The 26294-nt window shown below is 29.3% G+C and overlaps 2 protein-coding genes across 3 annotated transcripts in view; one reads left to right on the plus strand and one right to left on the minus strand.

Moving 5' to 3' along the window:
- LOC142326706 (alanine--glyoxylate aminotransferase 2, mitochondrial) overlaps nucleotides 1-3938 on the minus strand; it is a 35001-nt gene extending 31063 nt beyond the window's left edge. The window contains exons 1-2 of the mRNA XM_075369345.1: nucleotides 3723-3938; nucleotides 2895-2998 (exon numbers count right to left, since the gene is read on the minus strand). Coding sequence (XP_075225460.1) covers nucleotides 2895-2998; nucleotides 3723-3750 — 132 coding nt within the window. The 5' untranslated portion in view covers nucleotides 3751-3938. The remainder of the gene's footprint in view (nucleotides 1-2894; nucleotides 2999-3722) is intronic.
- An 18-nt stretch (nucleotides 3939-3956) lies between these two features.
- l(3)04053 (lethal (3) 04053) overlaps nucleotides 3957-26294 on the plus strand; it is a 44867-nt gene continuing 22529 nt past the window's right edge. The window contains exons 1-5 of one of the 2 annotated variants that reach the window (XM_075369346.1): nucleotides 3957-4264; nucleotides 9949-10285; nucleotides 15322-15625; nucleotides 24693-24766; nucleotides 25038-25149. In XM_075369346.1, coding sequence (XP_075225461.1) covers nucleotides 4063-4264; nucleotides 9949-10285; nucleotides 15322-15625; nucleotides 24693-24766; nucleotides 25038-25149 — 1029 coding nt within the window. In that variant the 5' untranslated portion in view covers nucleotides 3957-4062. The remainder of the gene's footprint in view (nucleotides 4265-9948; nucleotides 10286-15321; nucleotides 15626-24692; nucleotides 24767-25037; nucleotides 25150-26294) is intronic. The other variant, XM_075369347.1, reaches the window with a different exon arrangement.

The following is a 26294-nucleotide window of genomic DNA, read 5'->3' on the forward strand; positions in this document are numbered from 1 at the left end:
AATACATTGTCAATTAGTTTTTTGTGATCTTGTGAGTTTCTGTTATAACTTTGTTATTCACTTCTAGTTAATACAATGGGTATAACCCCACGACATGGTCAAAAATTGCTGCTCTGTCCCAACACACACAAATGACTCAGACAGATTGTCAGTGAGTGTAGTGTGGAGTTAGGTACTGTAAATGAAATCATGAAAAGGTTTAAGGAAACAGATTCTGAATCTCTAAAGAGAAAAGGAAAATTTGGACAAAAAAGAAAACCACACCTACCCAGGATCGATTACTAATAAGAAAAAGCAAAATTAATCCACGATTGTCAGCTGTTGATCTTAATAAGGACTTGACAACCAGTGGGACTAATGTTTCTGATATGACAGTTTGTTGAAAATTGTTGGCAGTGAGAAAGATTGCTCAGAAACCTAAAAAGAAGCAGTTACTGACACAGGTTATGAAGACAAAAAGACTTCAATGGGCATTTAATAAAAATAAAAGAATGAAAGACTATTGAGATGTGAAAAGATATTATTTTTTCAGACGAGACTCATTTCTTTGTCCAAGGGGAGAGATTAGCCTACATTCGCAACTCAGTAGATGAGAAGATTACAACATCAGCACACCCGCAACAAGCTCCCAGATAGCCGGCCAAAATGATGTTTTACACATGAAGGGCCAGGAGCACTTACGCCTGTGGATGGGATTTTGAAATGGGAGCAATATATTAACAAATGCCAAAAAAAATAGTCCCACTCATGCAGAAGAACGCAGAACTCATTTTCAAACAGGACCTCGCACCATGTCACATACCAAAGAATGCAAAAGAGTTCTTCAAAAATTAAAAAAATTTGAATGCACTCATTCAGGTCCCTCGACCTGAATCCCATTAAAAATTTACTAAAAAGAAAACTTGGGAAAATAAATTGTAACACAAAAACTGACCTTACTTGTTCAGTGATACAGGTTTGTTTTCAAGATGAAGAAATCAAAAATCATTGTTCTACCTTAGAGGAATCAATGCCATAGAGGATTAATGAGATAATCAGAAACAAAGGAGGACATATAAACTCTTAAACTCTTTGAGTAAGTTTGACTATTAAACATTTTTTTTGCTTTTAAAAATAAAATTTTTTGTCAAAAATACTGTGTTCAGATTAATTTGTTTGCCACTGTACAACTAGTAAGTAATTTTAAGTGACAAATTGAACCATACATACTTTAAATAAATAGATATTTTTACTCAGGTCATAACATTTTCAGTTGTTGAACTTGCAGCCTACTTCAGTGGAAGTAATGGTGTTTTTGCAATTAAATTACAGTTGAATTGGTTTGATGGAGTTAACAACACATACTTATGATGTCAAAAAACATAAAATTTAGACTGTATTGTTCATTTAGAAAAGTGTGTGTTTGAAATAGTAAAATTAGTAGTAGTCCAACATTTTGCATGTTCGTCACGCTATCATAATTTGCTTTAAAACCATCCAAATTTGCAGGAATCTTTCATAGTACAATTTGTAATTTTATTATAAAAAAATGCATATAATACTATGTAAAAGGATTTAAATATTTATTTAAACAATGATATTTATGAAAGTTAGAAATATTTATTTCTATTTGTATGTATTTAGAAAGTTTGTTTGTTTCAATAAATTAAATGAAGAGACACAGTAATTGAGATATCTAATATGCTGTACAACACCAGCCAAAATATGCCTGCTTAAAAAAACATTATGAGGAGCTAAGCACATAATAATGTTTAAAAGCTATCTGTTTAAAATAAATTTGATTTGTTATTAAAAATGAATCATTATTATAAACTTTATTACAAATTGCTGTATTAGTTTTTATACTGTAAAAAATAATCTGCTTAATTTTTTGTTATTTTTTCCTTTTTACTCTACTCATTGAGTTTTTTCAGACAAGTATATCATCCATCTTTAATCTTTCTTTTATCATTTAAACACAATTGAAAATCATTTCCTAATAAAAATATTTAATATGATTAAATGATTTTTATTAATGAATCATATACATGTTTTAAATTAATTTTGGTCTAATTAAATTAAGTTTGAAAGAGTTCATCAAAACTGGAATTAAATTTTTGTGCCAGATATTTTTGTGAGAAACCACTTACTATATTGTACTTTCCCTGGCAATTAAATCCACAAGTACAATAATTACTTTTTTTTTAAATGTAAATTTACATCATTTATGAATGAAAGTCAACATGATGAAAATCATATTTACCATAAATCATAAATATCATTGTTTAAATAAATATTTAAATCCTTTTACATAGTATTATATGCATTTTTTTATAATAAAAATACAAATTGTACTATGAAAGATTCCTTGCAAATTTGGATGGTTTTAAAGCAAATTATGATAGCGTGACAAACATGCAAAATGTTGGACTATTACTAATTTTACTTTTCAGAGTTTAGAAAGCTCAGTTGATGAACAGAATGGGGATGGATTGCTGGATGAGTGACTGACTTTTACTACCAGTGATATCCTGTTGTAGTTCACTATCCACTCTCTTCTGTATTATTTTGCAATGCTGACACTATTTCAGACACATCAGGTAGAACTACTGCATACTTGTGTGTTTACACTTTCTAAAGACAAGTAATACTATTGAATATCTGTATTAACAGGAACTTGAATCATCAAAATAATCTTTTTTTAATTCGGTTACTGACACTATCTCTAAAAGTGGTTTGCCTGAGACATGACAAGATCAATTGGCAAATTAAAACCTGCTTTATCTTAAATGTAAAAAATAACCATAACAAAAGAGCTAATAAGACAAACCTTGAAATTTTTTATGATTAACAATAAGATAAAATTTTATCTTAAATTAAAAAATAATCATTTTAATAAAGTTAATTATTATTACTTTGTAAAGTGATGGTTCAATGTTGGTTGATGGCATCAGAGGTACGGCTAGAGGAGTGCAGCTGTTCTTTATATTTCTCTTGCTTGATTTTGGTTGTTTTGATCCTAAAATAAATTAAAAATTATGTAAAAATAAAAGAAATATACATCATTTTATTTTATGTTGTCTAATGTGTTGCAATTGATAATTATTTTCTAATAAAATTCACCTATGAATAAACCAAAGAATAAAAAATACTTTTTATGGAAATTTCTAAGTTTACATTAAACTTGTTATTTTAGTGTGATCATAAGTGAGTTTTGTATTATATATTATATATAAAACTATATTTTTATAATTATTATATATATATATATATCCTGATTTCATGAAAAAATATATTAGTGAAAATTGTGTATTTGTTGCTTAATTTTTATGATTTTTATTTTTAACCATTAAAAGTCAATAAAATGCCTCTTGCATTGCTAATGTGTATATTACTGTGAACATAAAATTATTTTATTTATTTATTTTTTATTATTATTATTATTATAGAAAAACAGTTATGATTTTATAAAAGTTTAAAATTTTTCATTTAAAAATAGATGGACAAAAATCTTTGAATTTACAAGTTTATTTTTTCATAATTTTTATTTTAAATATTTTATAAAGTATTTTTAATAATTAAATAAAATTAGATATATTTATTAAAAAAAAAAATTGCAAATTTGTAAATATTTGCATTTTTCATAATTAGAAACAGTGAAAATATATTTTTGTAAACATATGTTTTTTAATGTTGATATTTAAATCAGTCGTAAATAAAAATGTGATAAAATTGAAAATTACCGTTTAGTAGTCTTGTAATTCTTTTCATGGTTATAATGATTTGAATTGTGCTGTGATGATCAGAAAACAAAATTATCTTCAAGTGTTTGTTAGAAAGTCACAATTATTATTAACTTTGGCTGGAACGTATTCATATTTTATCGTAGAATAAATAGAACGAACGATAACGATTAGGAGTCATTAAATCTCGATGCTCTGGTTGGATGAGAAGAATGAATATGACCTTTGACTCGTATATATTTAAAATTACCGCCAAAGTTTTACGCAGTACATATAAACAGAAACAGCTGAGAATTGTTTTGATCAGCTGTTTCATGAAAGGCGTTCATCGTTAGTAGTTATGGCGGATAGTAACGAAGAAAATAGTGATGAGAAGGGAGATTTTCCAAATTCTCAGAAAACTAATAGGGTAATAATAGTTTCTTCTGATGAGGAGGACGGATCAAATCCTAAACCTGATATTGGACTGGGTGTTTCAAATCCCCGTCCTGGTCTGAGGAGAACAACCTTCATGAATGTTGCTTCAACAGCAGGTTATACAAGTAGTAAACGATGGAATATTTTTATTTTAACGCTTGTTAAAATGTGTTATACGTATATTCTATTTTAAATTACGAATGTTTCAGGGAAATAGTGTGAAGTTTAGTTTTTAGTGTTCATGTTAATGTTTGATTTCAGTAAAATTCTTTGATTAAAGTTGATAAAAAAAAATTTTATCAATTGACAAGTTTATTTAGTAGGTTTTAAATTAAAATTATTACGAAAGCATTGTTTCATAATAGCAACAGTTACAGTTTTATTATTTCTGTTATAAATTATTGATAATATGGTTGTTTATTTTTATGTTATTCTTGTTTGATAAACGAGAAAATAAGTTAAATCATTTTTAAAACTTACAAAACCGCTGCTCTTGAAATACGCAAATGTTATCTGACATACTTGGTTAAACTTGCAAGATACCTTTTTAGAGACATGAATTTTTGCTGAATTTCAGAATTTTGTGTTTTTTCAATTTACTTTCATTACATACTCCATAATAAAGATTACTTCAGAGCATTACTATGCTCTCATTTATAAAAAATTATGAAATATTCGTTTTAGTTATAATAAAATTTTAGCTGTAATTATCATCAGTAGTCAGTATGAAATGCATGTCTACTAATAGGAATAAACGTTGGAGATATGTCTTGATTTTTCCCTAAATAGAATACTTAAGTAATGGAATGCCTTAACCTTTATATTAACCATTGCAAAAATCGTTTTCCGATATACATTTTTGCTATCTCATTTGATAATGAATTCAAAATTTTTAATCAAATGTATTTTCATTTTTTAAAGCATCTTTTTTTTTTAAATTCACTCTTTGGGACTCAATGCGTAAAGGATGTATCACAACAGAAACATACATCTAATTCTGAATCTACAATTGCCTAAACTATTTACTATCTTAAACAAAAAGGAGTTCTGTAATGAGTAAAAATATTTTTCAGTTTAAAACTTGTTTTAAACTGTAGGATGTAGAGGGTATACTGAAATGAAACGACTAGCACTAGATAGGGAATCTTGGAGAGCAGCATCAAACCAGTCAAATGACTGAAGACAAAAAAAAAATAAAATAAAACTTGTTTATCCATTTAAAAATTATATTTTTACTTTCACTGATAATTTATGGTAACTTCTTTACAATTTTTAATCCTATGTAATATGGCTTGCATACAGATAAAAATATAGTAACTTATAAAAACCTAGCTATTAGTACCAATCTTGTGTTATAGTCGTAGATGTGTGTAAATTGTTTTAAAAACTGTCTGTCTGCTTGGACCATAATTAATTATGGATCTGTTAAAGATTACTTAAAGGTTTTGTACTTATTATTATTACCATGAATTTAATGTTTTTCTGCAGTAGTTAATATTACAAATCGTAAAAATGATTAAAAAACTGTCAAGTCCCATATTATTTCATTAATTATAATTTTCATTTTTCTTTAATTCGATTTGGTCTTATGAAGGTACATTGTAATATTAATACACATTAGCCTAAATATATTGTTATAATTTAGTAATAATTTTCAATTGTTTCTTAATTTTTGAAAACGGCCCTACTCAAATGCTTCAAATAATTTAATTAAAGATGACACTGCAGTGTTAAGATTTATGTAAGCATCATATATCTCTTAATTAGTAAATAAAAACAGGTCTTTAAAATGAAACAGAAGACTGACAGTCAGGGCCAGTTCTGCCATATGCGCAAATTGTGCACCACATATGGGCAGCTGAAATAAGGGGGCGGCCAAAATCTGTTCACCATTTTTATTCTATCAGTTATGTAACACTTTTGTACTGCATTACTGAAAACTTGATAATAATTACAAAACTTAAGGTATATAATTTTGTCATACCTATTTTGTTTTTGAAGACTTAAGTTATTGTTATCATTAATGCATAATTATATTTCACTATCGGCCACAAAATTTTAAAAGTATTTTTAAGATATTTCAAAGTTGCATAGCACTGTGTGTGTGTGTGCCCTCTACCATATTCACAAGTGATTTTTAAATGCACTCACTGAAAATTGAGAAGAACTGAAATTTAGAATATTGCCAAGTAAATATGCAGCTCTATGCTTGGATCCCGATTGTGATAGTGTTTTGTTTAGGTTTCTTGGATAAATTATTATTAAAAAAAATTAGGTAAGAAGCAAAGAATGCCAAGTTAAGTAAGTTTTCACTCTTATTATTTAATTTTCTTATTTTAGATAACTTCATCACAGTGAAATCAAAATAGCCGATAGAAAAAGAAAAATATTTTCTGGAGCTCAAAATAAAAAAACCTTTGAGATCATCATAAAATGGTTACTTATATTCAAGAAGTTATGGAAATGAACGACGAAATTGTCACTGTCTACAAATATTGAAAAAATAGAAGAAAAAGTAGTGAAAGATAATGGAGAAATCAATTTAAAAGAAAAGAAAATATTGAAATGAAACAAAATACTATTGAAATAAACTTGTTCCTGAACAATCCAGGTTTATGGCCTGAAATAATATCAAGTAATGTAGCACAGATTTTAATTGTGAAATGACCACATCAAGTCACAGAATTTGACTTACTGTTTCTGTTTTGGGGCGTAAATTTTTCAAAAGCTGCCATGAATGCACTCCGCCAAACAGTAAAAAGGTTCACAAGGATTGGTTAATTTATTCAAATTTCAGTGATTCTGTTTATTACTTTCCTTGTAAAATCTTTGATGTTAATAAATCGTCTTTAACAGAAAAGTTAGGATATGCTGACTGGCAACATTTATCATTTATTTTAAGTCGACATGAGAACAGTTTATCACATAATGAAAATATTAAAAAATGGATTTGTATGATAAAACTGTAAAAACAAATGCTACTGTGGATAGTTTTAATTGACGTTTATTAGAAGCAGAATAACAGCATTGGTGCATCATAAGTCAGCGAATTATATTCATAATTAAATATTCATCATGTCAATCTTTAGCTTTTAGAGGTTCTTCTGATGTTTTGTATAAACATTATAATGGAAATTTTTTGGAAGCTGTTAGGATGATTGCGAATAAATTTGATGCTATAATGTGAGAACATGTTTAGAGAAACGAAAAATCTAAAAATTCTAATAAATGATTGCTTCACTATTTAGGCAAAATAATTAAAAATTAAATAATTAATATGATTGTTACAAAAATTAAAAATACAATTTTAGAGTTAACCCATAAGCTAAATATTTTTCTATAGATTTAGATAGCATGCCTGATGTCAGTCATGTCGATCAAATAACAGTTATTTTCCTTTTTTGTTTATTTAGAAAATGAGAAAGTGGAAGTCAGAGAACATTTTTTTGGTTTCTCTTCAATAAATAACTACTGGAGAAGGCTTATGTGATTTCATTTCCAAAGAATTATCTAAATTAAAATTAAATATTTATAATATTAGAGGACAAGGATATGATAATGCTAGTAATATGAAAGAAAAATATATTGGTTTACAAAAAAAAAATTTTAAATAAATGCTCGAGCATATTATGTTCCTTGTTCACCACATTAATGGTAGTATCAATATTTCCAATGAAACGGTACAGTTTTTTGATTTCGTACAAGAAATATATGTATTTTTACTTCCTTGTACAAAGTAAAGACAGTATTGTGATGACGATAAATTTTAATGTATAGATTTCAACAGAAATAATCATTTTGACCATCCCTGACTCCATTTTGATGAGTTTCAGTGTAACGTCTCTACGTTCGTATGTATGTATTTATGTACGTACATATGTATCTCACATAAGTCAAAAATAATTAGCTGTAGGATGTTAAAATTTTGGATTTAGAACTGTTGTAACATCTAGTTGTGCACCTCCCCTTTTGATTGCAATCGACTGAACCAAAAGTGACCAAAAAAACCCCAAAATTAAAAAAATTGGATTTTGGACTTTTCTTAACTGCAGTAATTAGCTCTCATTGAGAACTTTTCAACGACATCCCTTAAGTGGTACTTATTTTCATTGATTCCAGAGTTATTGCCAAATAAAATTTTAATTAATGAAATATTTGGATCTTAGGAAAAAGGCACATCAGTTTCAATCAGACTTAATCTCCTTTATTTTAATTTAAATATACTGATATTAATAATTAACCCTGTCATTGTAAAAACTTTTTACGATGAATAATCAGTAATAACAAAAAAAATATGAAAAAATATCAGACGTTTCTAATGAAACAAAATTTTATGTACTTCTCATTATAAAAAAATGTGTAAATATAATTAATAGGTGTACAAGGAAGTCATGTGTTATCCTCATCAGATTTTTTTCATCAAGTCCACAAAGATGGTCAATATTGAAATAGAACAAAAAAATGTAATTTTTAAGTGATACTAGATGGTACAGCACAGTTGAAATGATAAAAATTGTTGCAATGCAATTTAAACAAAATATACGAGTCATTGAACAAAATTTCTAATGATATATACAAGGGTTCAAAACACACCACATGGCAAATTCATTGTTAAATAAAATTTCAATTTATAACTTTTTATATTCTATTGTAATTTGGTAGTCTTTTATTCTAAATTAATGTTGAGAATAAAATTTTACAAAATCCAAATGAAAATATTAACACATGTTTAAATTATCTGAAAAATTTAACACAGACTTTAAAGAAGTATTGTTCTGATAAAACATTTGACAGTTTTCTTCTTTAGTAGAAGAAGAAATGAACTTTGAATATGTTAGACTTATAAAAAAAAAATAAAAATATGATTTTGAAGCAGATGATAAAACCATTATTAATCTAAAAATTACTTTTAAAGTTAATTTTTACAACTGCATTCTAGATAAAGCAATTGATTTTCTATATTGAGACCAGATTTCAGTCATTATGCAAATACCATCAAATATTTGGTTTTGTATTTGATACAAAAAGAATCTGATATTGATGGATATGATTTATTATATCATGAAATTTGGTCAATAAGGGTACATGTAAAAGCAGAAAATGTTAATTTACCAGTATACCACGTGCTCCAATTTATCTTTAAAGATAATCATCAGGGAACATTTCTGAATTTATTTGTAGTATTAAGAATTATTTTAACTCTACCAGTTTCTGTAGCATCAGGTGAACATTCATTTTCAAAATTAAAAATAATGAAAAGCTATTAAACAAATAACAATGTCAAAGAACATTTAACATATTTTTCAGTTATATCATCTGAGTTCAAATTACTAGACGAAATTGATGTGTATGATTTTATAGTTGGATTTGCAAACAATAAAGCTTGCCAAATTTACTTCTTGTAAAATGATGTGATAATTTTTTTCTTTGTATGTTTTCCCTTCTTTTTTTTAATTTTATAAAAAATTTATTTTCATACTATATGTATGACTTTTATTTTTTTATTTCATTTACTGGATAGGGGTGGCCAAATAATAATTGCACACAGGTCCCCAAGTATCTAGAACCGGCCCTGCAGACAGTTAAAAAGTAGATTCATAAAACTTGCTGATATTCAGTGTGTTAAAATACTTTAGATTTATGTATAAAAGTTTGTTAATATGTGATATATTTTTTTGTTTTAATCTTAAATATCTTAATAATTTAATAATAATATAATAATTTTGGTTTCTTCCACATTATTAATAATTGTTAACTTGTTTTATTAAAATTTATACTGTTTTTGTTTATAATTAAAAACTTTTTTCAGGTACTTCCAATGTTGAATCCAGTAATAATAATAATGTTCCACGACGAGAGGAAACCCCAATTTCATTTAAGCACTTTCTTAATAGAGATCATAGTTCATTACCTGCAACAGGTGGTGCACGGCCCAAAATATTTTCATCATCTGCTACTAATAATTTTCCTATCAGAAATACTTGTTCATTACCAACACCTCGTTTAGTGTCAAACCCAGAATTAACATCAGGATTACCAGATTTTGTTCAGGACCATTTGGTTATAGAACAGTGTTATTTATCGAGTAATACTCAAGGATCTCAGATTTCTGTTGATCTTGATAACCTTCCTGATTTTGCACCTGTGTAAGTATTATTTTACAGAGTAATAAGATATTAAGTAAGTAAATAAACTAATGGTTTAAGCAATTGTATTTATTTATTATTATTATGCATGCAGTTGTTTTCCAGTTATAATGTAGATTGGATATATCTCCAATGAAATCAGGTTAATAGTTCTATGTGTACTTGATTAGCAGCTGGTCACAATAAAGTAAGATAAATGAAGTGTTCAATGAGTCGTTACCATTATAAAAAGGTATCCTTCAAGTATCTGTCCTTACAGGACTTTTTTTTTAGAAGTTGCACACAAATAATTTATATAGTAGAACATTTGCAGATGTAATGTTTCTTTTTGCAGATGTTACTACACTTTTTTTATAAATTAAATTTATAAATTTATAAAAAAATAATGGTATACAGCATGATCTAAATGTAGTATGTTTATGAGGTTTGATCAAAAAATACATGGAATTTTAGTTTTAAAAAAAAAAATCTTTATCTGTTCATCAATATTGATTTTGTTCCCTTTAAAGTACTTCCCTTCAGATATTTGTGCCAGCACTTTTTCCAATCTTCAAAGCACCTCTGGAATGTAGTTTTCAGTATGGTGTTTAGCTCTTCAGCAATTCTGACTTTATCTCTTTAATGTTGGCAAAAGTTGTCCTCTCATGGTTCTTTTCAGGTTGGAAAATAAGAAGTCACAAGGGACCATGTCTGGCAAATACGGAGGCTAAGACATCATGACAATTGTTTTTGGCCAAAAATTCATGAACAGGTGCATTGTGCAATTGCCATGAACTGTTTAACCAAAAATTCAGGCATTTTCTTCAGATTGCTTCACACAAACAGTGTAGAACTTCTGGGTAGTTCTCTTTATTGATTGTATAACCAGGTGCCAAGAACTCATTATACATTAGCCACTGAATTCTAAGAACACAATGATCAGAACCCACATTCAGTTGAACTTGACAAGCTGCCTTGGCTCTTCATGAAGCTTCCTTTGGGACAATTGGGCTTTAGTTTTGACATCATACTCATATATCCATGTTTCATCACCAGTTATGACCCATCTGAGTAGTTCTGGTTTGTCATTCACTTCATTCAGCAACTCCTAAACAGTTTTCATTCAGTACTTTTGGTTGAAATTCAACAATTTTGGAACAAATTTTGCTGCCACGTGTTTCATGCTCAAAACATCTGAAAAATTTGCTTGGCATGAGCCAAATGATATGCCAATATCATCAACAATCTCTCTGATAGTGATTTAGTAATTGTCCATAATAATTTTCTTCACTTTTTCGACATTGTCTATGGCTGTTGATGTGCTGGGACATCATCCAGGGCGCTCGTCATCTTCAACGTGTTCACGGCTCTCTTAGAAACATCTGTACCACTTGTTAACACTTGTTTTATTAGTATAAGAATCACCAGCAGTAACATTCAACATTTCCAATGTAGTGCTGTGCTTTATTCCATTCTTAAAACAAAATTTATTGCAAATTCTTTGTTACATTTTTTTTTTTTACAATTTAAAAATCGCTGACCATACCGAAACTGACCATACCATACAGTAACCTTTTCAGTAAACTAAGCATCCAATATGGCCACTAATGTAAATATACATTAGGGACAAGTGTACCAACAAAACAAAAAAAAATTGTGGCAATTGTATTTATGCAGCCATGAAAATATAAAAATTCTGCACACTTTTTTTTATAAAAACCTCGTATGTTGTACGTTTATAGTACTTTATAGTAATGAGCCAAAAAGTAAAACATACAATATCTAATGTATAATCTGTGAACTTGCTGCAATGTCATATCTGTTAGGTCAGCACTGTTTAGAAACACTACATTCTTTACTAATGTCATCATACTGGCATCTCATGACTGTTATTTTCTAGTACTGTTTTGTTTCAAAATGGTGACTGTTGTTATTGATTGTGCATATTTTAGTATGCTATTGCAAGAACATCATTGTTTCAATTAGAGCAACAAACAAATATTAAATTTCTTATCAAACTTGTCAAATGTTAAAGTGAAATTATGGAAATTATTGATACAGATTTATATACTACAAAGATATTATCTGTTTACTAATGGGTAAGATTGTTTTCTGAGGTGAAAAATGTTTTACTGATGATGAGTGATTAGAAAACCATCTGAAAAAATAAAATTTATGAAAATATTCTAAAAGTTCATCATATTGTGCATAATTATCGATTGACTGTCAAAAAACAGCAGAGTAACTGAATATTAGTAAAGAAACAGTTAGGAAAATCTTAACATAAGTAATGAAAAAGTTCACCAATGAGCAGAAGCAAATGTGAAATTAAATTTTCTTAGACTCCCTCCAAAATGACATTTTCAGTTTTTTCATTCAGATGATGATCAGTCATGAGTCTACTATGTATAACCAATGAAAATAAGTGCACAGTGAAAGTCTGAAAATCCTCAGGAGTGTTTTGTAGATGGAAGAAACAGAGTAAATTCCCAACAATGGACAACAATAGTTTGAGTAGGTTTATGTAAAACTACTCAAATTTTATGTAAAATAAACTTACTAAAAAATAAAACTAAAAAACCATCTGTACAAAAAAATAATGTTTTCTGTTCTTTAAATTTCAGCTTTTTTAAGTTAGCTCCAAACTAAGTATTAATAAGTTGTTAGTATTTTTTATAGTTTTCACAAACTTTAATTTTAAATTTATTATTTTTGTATTGTTTATAAATTATTAGTGGAAATTGTATAGAGTTGACTGCCCACCTTACCTGCTGCACTTAATCCCTTGCTACTTTTTTCATCTTCCAAAGTAGAAATCACTATTGCAAGGAACCCATTTTTAGACAATGAATGAGGTAAAGAAAAAACAACAGAGTTACTGAAGCAGATAATACGTGTGTCTTGAAGCATTGCTTCCAACAATGGAAGATTTATATGCAATATTGTATGTGATATAACAAGTAAACTACACAATTATAACAATAAACTACAATTTTCACATTCTGTCTTATTATTAAATAGCCATATTAAATGCTCATTTTCATTGTTTTCATTATTATATGCTCATTTTCATTGCTTTTTTGTTTTATTTATTGCAATTGTAATGTAAATTGTTTGTTTTGAAATGTAAAAATTGATTATTGTTTATTGTTTGATTTAATTAAATTTACTTTCTTTTTGTGATCAATTCACCATGTAAACTCGAAGCTTGTGCTGTGAAAATTTTGTAAACGTATGAAAAATGACATGTTAGACCAGGATTTGAAATTCAAGGCCTCCCACTACCATGAATAGCCAAGTCACTACCACTTCACCATCTGCATTTGAGTGTCACTGTTATATTTTCTATTAAAATAATTTAAAAAGATTTTTTAAATTATTTTATTTGTTTGTAATGATTGCCTCTGTTATATAGTATTCAATGAAAAAAATAGTACGGAAGCAGGTTCATTTCAGCTTTTGGGTTCATTTACATCTTACATTTTCTTTCAGTATTTCAGCATCTAACAGTAATATTTACTGAATTCAAATTTTTTAATACATTCAGTGAATTTTCATTTTTTACATCCTTCCATTGTTTAAAATCAAACTATTGGCATCTAAGAAGTAAGACAAAATCTACGCTTTTATCAATCTCTCTTTTAGAATCCAGTTATAATCTTATTTTAAACTGAATATAAAAGTTCAACTTTACATAAAGTTTATTGAAAACTAAATTGTATTGCATTTAAAAAAGTATTGAAAAACAGCAGATTTTTTTTAAATTAAGAAATAATTTTTATTAATAAAATTTGAATCAGAAAGTTTGGTATAATATTTTATATGGAAATAGTTTTTTAAATAACATAAATAAGAACACCTACTTCAAAAATCTTTGATTTTTGAAGTAGGTGTTAGATTTGCTTAACATTGACTGTGTATGTTTAAGTATATACATTCAATACTGCTTTCATTTACTTTAAAACTAATCTTTAGGGAATTCTGCCTCTCTCTTGTTAAAAATTTGTTTTATGTAGTTTCTACCTAATGTGCATTTTAAGAAAGCATAACTATAAAATAGTTATTGTATAAAGTATACAAAAATGATTATCCTCCAGTTTTTCTTTTAAATTATTGTCTTGAAGTCACATATTTTTCTAAAGAACAGCTTGAAAATAATGGATTTTCTTAGAAAAATACTGACTGGGCTGTTCTACACTGGTTATTATGAATTTATATCTATTTGCCGTTTAATTTTTTTGAAAATATCTATATAAATAAAAATATTTGTTTGTTCAAAATCTTAAATCAACGAAAGTTCTTCACCGATTGCTTTGAAATTTTGACACAATGGTTTAATTCAAATACGCACATGTTTTTATATTCCTAAGATGTCACACCTGTAACAGGTAAAAACATGCTTTTTTTAAAAAACAGCGGTATCTGTTGGACGTAAAAGCAACACATGCTATACTACATATTTTACGATTCCATTTCAGTGTTCAGATATGTGTGTCCACTACAGACTAAAAAACTACTGGACTGATTTACGCACGGGGAAAAAGGAAGAAAGGGAAAAATCAAAAAGGTAAAAGGGAAGAATGGGAAAAGGAAATGAAAAGGGAAATAAGAAAGATAAATGGGATAAGGGAAGGGAAAGGAGGTGAGGAAATTGAAAAAGTGATGGGGAAAGAGGGAATGTAATATGGTAAAAATGAAAATGGGGAAAGGGGGAAAATGAAAAGGAAGAAAGGTAAAAGGGAAAGGTTAAATTTTGTGAAGTTCCGTAATGTTCATTTTGTTAATGTTTTATATAACTTTCAATTGTGTTCATTTAATCTATATCTGTATACTCAAATCTAGCAATAGCAAAGCATTGCCGGGTCTGCTAGTATACAGTAAAAATTAAATTAGAATCACTCTTCCAAAAGAGCTTTTTCTGTAAAAATTACTTATTTAAAATTAAATAAATCAAGTAGTTCTAGTTTAGTCAGTTAGTATGAAAAGTATAAATATTTAAAAATGTGAGTAAGATATTACAGATTTAACTGATTATTTACATTTATATTTTTTCTCAGGCCTAATAATGACCAATGGAATTACAATAACAGTAGGCAACAAGCTGATATTCCATTTGATCTAACGTCTGGTCAAAGAGAAAGAGTAAATGATGCTCCTTTAGCTATATTACCGTTAGATTTACCTGAATCATTCCCATTTGACCTGCCTTCAGCATCAGCAGAAGTTGGTGCGTCAAAGAGTTTACCAGACTTTTTATCAGATGGACCGATACATAGTGATAGAAGAAATGATAATAGTCAGATTACTTCAGAAATTAATAGCCCAGCGGTACCTGCAGTTGATAGTAGGCATTCTCCTGTTGTAAGTATCATTTAATATATTAATATAATTTTTGTTATCAGTTTAAAAGAATTCTGTGATACCTAAGAAGATTGAGAGTGATGAACATTTAGTTGTTTGGAGACTAATTAAACAGAGCATGATGCAAAAACATTTTTTCATATTTTTTCTACTTTTATTTTTAGAAAAGAAATACAGTTGCAAAATATTAATAAGTAGGATAATTTTAATTAAAGTATAAATTTAATAGTATTTATTTCATTTAAAAAAAATAGATTTTTATTTAAACGGTTGAATACTGTAGAAGTAGAAAAGGGTTACAATCATTCTCTTCTTGATTTACCTCTAATCAGGAGATTATTCATTATTATTTATTCATTTGCTGAATGTATTGAATCCACATGTTTGTCTTATTTTTTGGTAAATTTCATAAGAAAGCTACCTATTGTAATGAGTACCATGATTCGACTTCTGGAAGGTTTTGACATATCTTTGCGTTTCACATCCCTCATACCTCAAAACCACTGTCAGTTCAAAAGTTATACATTTATATATTTATATGTATATTTCACTTTCTTGATACACATGATAACTGCCATAATTTTGTGTCAATCACTTTCATATTGATACATAAAATATAATGACCCAAAATCTCAGTCAAGTTCATTAACGGGCAAAATTGGACCACGGGGATGGAAATGAGGGGCTGTTTTGAAAAAACAATATTGCTATAACTTTCCTATTAAGTAAAATACCAAATTCATTTAAAGTTCTTACTATTCTTTGCATAAGGATCTAAAACTTATCTAGATGGCTTGGCTGATAAATTTTGCACACTAGCATACTACACGGAGACAAAAGGTACTATCAAGTTGGATGTGGCAGCACATAATAGCTAAAATCCCTCTCTACAAACTTACAATAATGTGTTGAAAATCATTTATCAGTTTGTTTTCAGTAAAACTGGAAAATGGAGTCTGATATGGCCAATATGTCAACATGATTAAAACAGCGCCCAGTGATCAAATTTTTAACAGCAGAAGTTGTGAATCCTATGAATATTTTTCATCATTTAAAAGCAGTTTGCAGTAGTGAAACTATTGACAGGAGTACTGTGAAAAGATGGGTGTTGAAATTTCACAAATGTGAGGCTGGTAAAGCGACAATTGAGGACACACCTCGCATCAGATGACCAGTTTCTGTGGCTGGTAAGAAATATTGAAAGGAGATGGACGATTTGCTTCAAAGTGACTGGCGAATCAGCAAATCACCCAGCAGTGCATCGCTATTCAGTTAGGCATATCTAAAGAACAAGTAGGCCATATTGTCGAGCAAATGGGTTACCGTAAAATCTATGCATGATGAATTCCACACAAATTCTGATGGCTCTCCACAAGCTGAAGTTTGAGCCTATTCTGCATCTGCCAGATTTGGCTCCATGTGACTTCCACTTTTTCCCTCATCTCAAAAGGGATCTCAAAGGTAATCATTACACCACTGACGATGAGGTGAAAAAGCTGTAGTCACTTGGATCCAAGAAAGACCACCAGAATTTTTCAGTGATGGAATGCAGAAACTTGTCATGTTGGGAAAAAAGTATCAGTTTAAACGGGAATTATATTGAAAAATAAATACTGCATTTTGTAGCTAAGGTGTTGTACTTTTATTAATTTGTTATTTCATTTCCATATCTCTTTTCATTTTCATGCAGTGCATATATGTGCAAAATTTATCAGCCTAGCCTTGTAAGTAAAGTTTTTTGATATCACCAACTATTGGCCCAGGGGCGGGTTAGAAAAAAATGGGGTTTCGAAGACAAAAAAAAATCATACCTCCCTTAATAGGCACAGTATCGAATCAATTTAAAGTGGCCGTTAGTCCTATAACTTTAAACTTTAACCTAAAACATTTGTCTGAAACAATTTTTGATATGACCAACCCTTACGGAAAGGGATGACCAAAATGTTGCTGGAATTGTAAGAAAATGGAACTTGTTGTATGCTAAACATGTGAAACTTTTTTTTCACATACAGCCATTGTTGTATTGAGTAAATCTGAAGTTTTTCTTAACTTTAAGGTGGAAATATTTTTATCCCCTACTTAGCAATGGTGAAATCTACCTCCGCCTTCTGGCATGCCAAAAGTGATTTTTTTTACAAAATTATATATATTACTAGCATCCTTTGTCACAGCTGCGATTCATCTTTGCTTCTTTTGTAGGTGGTGACTGCGTCCTTTTCCATTGAGAACTTTATTGTTTCAGTTCTGGATCGTATTGATACATCCAATATTCATCTATGGTTATATTTCAGTTCATTTCTTCATTTGCTTCCCCACCAAACTGCAATAACAGGTCTTGGCACACAGAGAAACGATGTTGCATTTTGGAATTCTGTGGTGTGAGCAGGCGCAGCATCCTGTAAGTTACACGTTGCATGGCTAAATCATCATGCAAAATCAAAAATGTGCTGCCAACTGAAATATCTAGACATGCAGTGAGCTCTCTAACTTTAATTTGTCGTTCTTTACAGACAATAGCGACAGCTGTATTCTTTACAACCTTGGTGTGAAAAGTTGAAGAGCACCCCTCGCACAGCTTGTTGGCGATGCTCTCGCTACCCTCCTCGAACGCTTTATACCATTGGTAAAAGGTCACCTGGTTCATAACACCTTCACCATACACCGTAGTTAATAATTCATATGCATCTTTTAGGTTCTTCCAGAGTTTCACTAAGAATTTCATGTTACAATGTTGCTCTAATTTTTTATCCATGCTAGACATGGTAGGTGAATAAATAACATGTTACGTGAATCGTCACATACGTTCACTCTCTGCACCGATCTACTTGAAACTGATCGTTATAGATGGCTAAAAGAATGGGCTACATGATGGTATGCAGTATTACCACTCTTTGCAGCACATTTTCCCTCAGGGTCACTATTATCATTATTTTTTGAGCAGCCCTCATATATTAAGTGTTTAATCTGTTATTATAAATTAATAAGATTTTACAGAATTTTTAATTTTTATATTGTTTTAATTAAAACACTAAAAATGATTTGAACTGCAAATGATATGAACAGTAAAAATACTGTGTGATGAATATTATCATTTTATATATATATATATATATATATATATATAAATTAAGTAATAAGTAAATAATATTTATTATATATTATTGCTTAATAAAAGGGTTTTTGTAATTGTTTTATTTATTTATTTTCTTAACTTTCCAAATAAATAACATTTTAAAAAGTTGGAACACAATTTTAATGGTTACAAGCTTAGAATAAGTAAACTGTAGACGACACATGTTGTGCATCTTGAATCCAGTGATCTGCAAGATCATAAAACTTGCTATAAATTAATTTTCTGCATCATCTAAAACTGAAATACTGTTTTTGCAAATGTATGGTTTTCTTTTTAGTCATTACAGTTTTTGTTTATGTATCCTAAAAGAAAGGATTAATGCACAAGATTTGTTATTTATGTTCTCCCAATTTTTCTGTATGTTTCTCTTATCTTTTAAACTTATTAATTTTGACTGTGTATGTTTTTCATCATCATTTAAGTGGAAAATCTTTTCACTTGATCTGGTAAATGATTAATATTTTCAATAGTATTGAAGGCAGATAATATGCCTCATCAAAGAAGTCCAACATCAACCTCTCCTTATGCTCAGTGAATTTACTCCCTTGTCTTAATTGGTTTGCTTGTGATGACCTTCATGGCAGTGACCACAGGCCAGTTATTATTGATTGCTTTTGGTGTCAACTGCAAGGTGAACAAAAGCCACAGAGATAGATTGTTGAAAAGGCAGATTAGAGTGGTTACCATAAAGCCTTCCTATCAGAGTATGATGATGGTGCCGATGTCCTTGATGAACATGCGTCTTTTACGTCGCTGGTACCTGAGAATGCTAATAGATATATCCCACAAACATCGGAAACCTCTAAATGTTCTTACATTCCATGATGGAATGATAATTGCCAAAATGCTATAAACAAATGACAGGTACTGCGCAAATTTAACCGCAGCCCTTCAAATGAACATCTAGATTTGTACCGTAAGGCTAGAGCAGTAAATCATCGGGTATTCTTAGATGCTAGGAGGAAGTTATGGAGGAAATATATGGACACTATCTCACACACTACTTCCATGTCTGCCGTGTGGAAAAAGATCTGTACAATTTGCGGATCATCGAAATAATCCATTCTCGGACTCATTTATAAGGGAGAACTCCTTACATCGCCTTCTGCAGTAGCAAGTAACTTGGCAGATTGTTTCTGTTCAGTGTCTCTCACCTCATCATGCAGTAATGAATTTCAGAGGTACAAGTTACATATGGAAGTATTATTGTTAAACATTGCTGATTTGGTCGGTAAATTAAATGCTCCATTTTCATTCAACAAGTTGTCACATGCACTTAAAAACTCACATGACACCTCCCCTGGACCAAATAACATGCGTCTCAGTATGCTCTCACACCTTTCCAATTTAGCGCTACAACACCTTTTGTGTATTTATAATGGTTTATTCTCCCCACAAGTCTTCCCTTCAGTCTGGTCAGAAGCCATTGTTGTACCAATTCTTAAACCTGGTAAAGACAAAGCAAGACTCTCAAGTTATCACCCTATCTCTTTGACAAGCATTTTATGCAAAGTAATAGAGAGAATGGTGAACCGCAGGCTCATATGGTACTTAGAGAGACATGGCCTTTTATGTCTAGAACAGTGTGGTTTCTGCCAAGGACATTCTTCTATTAACCATTTAGTGTCACTAGAAGCAGCTATTCAAAATGCTTTCCTATTTTGCCAGCGCCTCATCGCTATCTTAAAATCAAGAAGGCGTACAACACAGCCTTACAACATGGTATTCTAAACACCTTTAAAGAATGAGGAGTCAGGGTCAATATGCTTGCTTTTATTAGGGGTTCCTTAAATAACTGAATTTTTTGTGATCGTGATGGAGATTCTTTATCGAGTAGTATCACCTTGGAGAATGGAGTGCCTCAAGAAGTGTATTAAGTGCTACCTTGTTTGCTATTGCTATTAATACTATTACTAAATGTGTGCAGCTACCTGTTTCATGTTCCTTATTTGTTGACTTTGCTCTATATATATATATATATTACGTCCTGTTCGTCAGCCATAGCAGAGACTACTACAGAACACCATATCTTGTCTTGAAGCTTGCTCCAGGATTACTGGCTTCACCTTTTTTCACTTGAGAAAAAAAAAGTGTGTAGTATTTTCTTGCCTGTGGGACCTTTTTATTCTGCAAGTCTTCCTCAATGGAGAGCTAATTGCCATCTCTCGTGATGTTAAGTTTTTAGGTTTATTTTTTGATAGCCATCTTACATGGCTCAAACATTAAACAATTAAAAACGCAATGTACCAACTTCTAGATATGCTACAAGTCCTTAGCAACACCAATTGGGGAACCAGTTGATCATATATGTTGCATTTTTATTATTCCATAGTTCATTCTCATTTAGATTATGCTTTGTCACCTGCTCTTTGGCACGTCATACCATGCTTAAAATGCTGGATACTGTATGTCATGCTTTCCTTCATCTTGCTTCACGTGCGTTTAAATCAAGCCCTGTCAAGCATACTTGTTGACTGTGGTGAGCCATCACTTTGGGATAGACAGGACCTGCTTTTATCATCTTAGACTGCTCGTCATAAAGCACATCCGAATAATCCAAATTTTAATGCAGTCTTGTCTAATCCTTATTTACGTATGTGTGATGACCATCCATGTTATACAGCACCATTGGGTATTTATATCCAGCATTTATTACAACTTGTAAATGTTGACACACCTATTTTTCTAATGTACCCCTGTTCATATCCTTTGCGGAGAAACAACCTTATAAATTTTGTTTTTGACCTTACCATATACAATAAACAATCAACACCACCTATTGTCTTTCTGCAAACATTTCACTGTATTCTGTCCATGATAAACCCAAATGCAGTAATATACACTGATGGATCGAAACAGAATGATACCGTTGGATGCCTATGTGTTGTTAATGAATGAACCTATATGTTTGGCCTTCCTAGTATCACAAGTGTCTTTTCTGCTGAACTATATGCTATCAGTAAGGCTCTAAATATTATTACCCCTAAGTACTGTCATATCCTTATTTGTAGTGGTTCATATAGTGCTCTCCAAGCTTTAGAAGATTTGTATTCTAGATATCCTACTCTAGATGCATGTTCAGTCAGAAAGATAATTTGTTTACATCAAAAATTAATTTAAAAGGCAGGAAAAAATTTTTGAAGTATATGTTTGGAGTGTCTCTTTATATGGAAGTGAAGCTTGGACAATCGGAGTATTTCTGAGAAGAAAAGATTAGAAGCTTTTGAAATATGGTACTACAGGAGAATTTTAAAAATCAGATGGGTGGATAAAGTGACAAATGAAGAGGTATTGCGGCAAATAGATGAAGAAAGAAGCATTTGGAAAAATTTAGTTAAAAGAAGAGACAGACTTATAGGCCAGATACTAAGGCATCCTGGAATAGTCTCTTTAATATTGGAAGGACAGGTAGAAGGAAAAAATTGTGTAGGCAGGCCACGTTTGGAATATGTAAAACAAATTGTTAGGAATGTAGGATGTAGAAGGTATACTGAAATGAAACGACTAGCACTAGATAGGGAATCTTGGAGAGCTGCATCAAACCAGTCAAATGACTGAAGACAAAAAAAAAAAAAGATGCATGTAGTTAACCACCCTTCACCACTCATGTTATTACATCTACTATTAATTTTATAAAACACACTATTTGAGTAAAGTGGTAAGGTGACTAGACTGCTCCTGTAGATATATAAACTCTAGCACATTAAAGATACTGTGTTGTCATGGGACTTCTCATACAAAAAAATTTGTCAAGAGAAGTAGTCTTCTGCCGATTGCAGATAGGATATATGAGAGCTACTCATGGGTACCTGATGTCAGCAGAAAATGCACCACTATGCATAAGATGCTACTGCTGCTTAACAGTGCACCACACATCTGTGTGGATTGCATATGTTATTTAGGCCTTTTGGTCGTAAATTTAAATTGACCACAAACATTCATGGAATTCTGGCCATTGACAAGGAAATTTTAGATCTCATGCTTCTATTTTTATGAAGTATTTATTAGTAATATGCATAAAATTTAATATTTTTGTGTATATATTTGTAATGTGTAGAATTTTTAAATGTAGTTGTTTTATCTTTAAATTGTTAAATTTTTATGATAGTTTTTATCCAGTTATCCGAGAGGGGTCCTTTATACCCCCTAGGACTTTGTTAAATTTTATATGTTTTTACTTTTGTGTTTGCTTTTAAATAAACTTATCTTGATAGAAGGCTACTGTGATGTAATGCAAAGCGATTACATTTTTTACCATCCAAAAAAAAAAAAAATGAAAGAAGTCATGTAACTTTATATGCATTCTTTAATGCTTTAACTTTGTTCTGGGGATAATTAACATACTAATACAGCTGAAAGATTTATATAAATGTACAAATAATTATTGGTAAAAACTATTTTTCAATGCAGTATGATGTGGCTGTGGAATATTTACTTTTGTATGTAAACATCATTATTCATTGTCAACTACATAAAGTTTACAAAAATCTTCTTTGATTTCAAATACAGTTTTTTATATGACAGACTTAAAATATCATGTAAATGAATAGATTGCAATAAAGATTCATATTTTATTTATTGGTTTTAGAGCATGATTAATTTGAATTTGATTTCAGTTCATTCCTTACAGATCTCCAAATTATATTTTATTTCTACCATGAACTTGCAAGTTGTGTGGTGTAACAACTGAAATGGTTATGTTGTCAAGTTCACAAATCTACTCAATATAATCAATTACAGAAATTCAGGGATATATACGAAATTCGTCATGGCCAGAAAAGCTGAGTGAATTGAAACTCAGCTTTTCTCTTATAAATTTGTTGGAAATTAAATGTTTAATATGTTATATGTTGGGAGAAAAAGCCAGCCCCCCTTTTTCTCCCAGTGGGGGGGACTTTTTCCCCCCACTACAGGTATTGTAGTGGAGGGGGGACTTTTTTCATCAGTTGCTAGAAAACATTAATCCATTTTCTGTCTTATGTCCAGTTGCAGAAAAGGCAAGTAGTTTCTGTCATACCAAACACAAGAATTACTATTACCTTATGTTGTTTATTCAACGTCTTACTTGGGTCTGTTAAATTTATTTTAGTTATATATATATATATATAGAGAGAGAGAGAAAGAGTTGTTCTTTTTTAAATACTACTTATTTTAAAAATTTTTACCTGTGATAGTAGTTATAATTAATTTTTTATTATGTTAGCTGTGATAGTTGAATGTTTTTGTTTAATATTTTCGTTTAAATTTTAATTCTGTTTTTTAATATTTTAGTTTAAGTTATAATTTTGTTTTTAAAATTCTAGCTTAAGTTTTTGTTTTTTTTTTAAATTCTGTTGTTTTTGTTCGATTTTATATTTTATCTTTGTTTTCCGCGTGATGACAACGTGTAAATGTTTTTTGCCTAAAAAAAACACTTTATGATGGTGTTTTCATTATTTTGCCTATACCAAGCTAATGCATAATTTTTTACAAGGTTATGTAGGAGAAACTAATTGTTGGTAAAGAAATTTCAATTTCTCGTTGTAAAAACTTCTGAATTAAATTATTCTTCTATAAAAAAAATAAAATAAAAATTAAAGAACCAGTTAATTTGAAATACAATTAAATTTAAATCAATTAATGACCTACAAGAGATATTCCACTTAACAAAATACTTGTATTTTATGTAATAAGATAATTGTTAATCCTTAAAATTGATTGTTTTTTTTTATTAATAATTGTATGAACATTAAGGATTTTTACATGGTATTAACCAGTTTTAAATTTCTTATATATATGTAAGGAATAATATACCTTTTAAAATATATAACTTTTATATATATAAAAGGTTAAAAAAAATTATGTAACTGCTGTTACTCTTTTACATTTTTAAAAAAATGTTATTGGTTATTTAAATAAATTGTTAGGTACAACATTTTAGTTATTTTGTTTCAGTTACAAATGGAAAATGAGAGATTAAGGCAGGAATTAGACTCAACACGTAGACAACTTATAGATCAACTTAGAAGGTAAGTTATTTTATCAATTGGAAATTTTAATAATGTTGGTCAGGTATCATTAATGGTTAGTAACTTTAGTTTTACCCCTCAGATTTTTATTACTTCCTTATTGTTTTAATTTCTTCCTTGTTCTTTGCTACATAAATTAAAATGCTTCATTCCTTTTTGTAGTGTTCATACTTGGTTTTCTTAATTACAATTCTTTATCTAAATTTAATACATCTTTTGTGTTTTTGTTTTCATTAAAATGATTACTAAATACTTAATTTTTTTATGTTAGGAATGAATTATTAGAATCAGAATTGTCTTCTTTAAGAAGTAAAGAGTATGAAGATACTGCAGGTCTTGAAAAGATGATAGAACAAGTTGAAGACAATCTTAAAAGAACAACTGTAAGTACATAAGTAATCTTTTTATTTGTATGGTAATTTTTAAAACTGTAGTATTGATTGGATATTTATGTTTTTTTTCTTTTTTCAGTAAATTTATTTTAATTAATAAATGAAAAAATTAAAACAATCTTATCAACAGCAAGCTCTGAAAGACAATAACTAAAAAAAAAAAAAAAAAAAAAATAGAAAAGACTGGATATTGGAGTTAGTTCCAGATCAGTACTGGTTTAATTATAATTTGTATAACTTTTGTCAAAAAAGTTTTATCTATAAAATATTTTTTTTACTGTCTTTATAAATAAATACATGGATATATGCCCAAGAGTATTTTAAAAGTGAAAAATTCATTATTTCCCAAGAAAGAAAGAAAAAAGAGTAAAGTGTGTTGTGTTATCTTATATACCTTATTGTATCAAGACACAGTTTCTACTAATTTTTTTACAAAGAGACTTTCTTTCATTATAATGTGTGTGGTTTATTCAACACCAGATGTCTAATGAAATAGTGTTCATATAAACAGTTCTGTTGATTTCTTTAAAGAAAGATAAGATACTGGTATTAATGTTCAGGGTGCTTGTTAAAAAGAGTATAGAATATTGTAAAATTTATAAAAAGTCAAAATTCATTTCACCAGATTTGCTTTATCGGAGTATATGAACTTTTGAACAAGAATTTAGATATCAAGATAATTAAGAAATTTTAAGTTTCCAGTTATTTGTGAAAGTGCTGATGGACAATTTGATGCTGAAATAAAAGATGCCGCCAATTTGCACTAGTGACACGCACTCTCTTTTTATTTTTTCTATTGTAATTATAAAATCAAATTTATGACATTATCCAAAATCATATTTCAAATCATTTTAGCACACATAAGTTTAATCAAAAATAAAAATTGTGATAAACACTATATATTATTTTATAAATAATAAAATTTATCTGATTGTTGAAGATCAAATCTAGTTTATGATCATTGTTTCCAAAATATAAAAATTTATCCTCTATCCCTTGTTAAACATTGAATCTACTTCCTGTCTGAAAACCTTAGCTTGAAAAAGAAAAATTGATTTAAACCAATTTTTTTTGTAAAAAGTTAACAAAATTTATTGATCTTTTTTTTTAATGGGGATTGCACTTATTACATCCCT

Source organism: Lycorma delicatula, chromosome 6, assembly GCF_047948215.1.
Source record: "Lycorma delicatula isolate Av1 chromosome 6, ASM4794821v1, whole genome shotgun sequence".
Classification (NCBI taxonomy): Eukaryota; Metazoa; Arthropoda; class Insecta; order Hemiptera; family Fulgoridae; genus Lycorma; species Lycorma delicatula.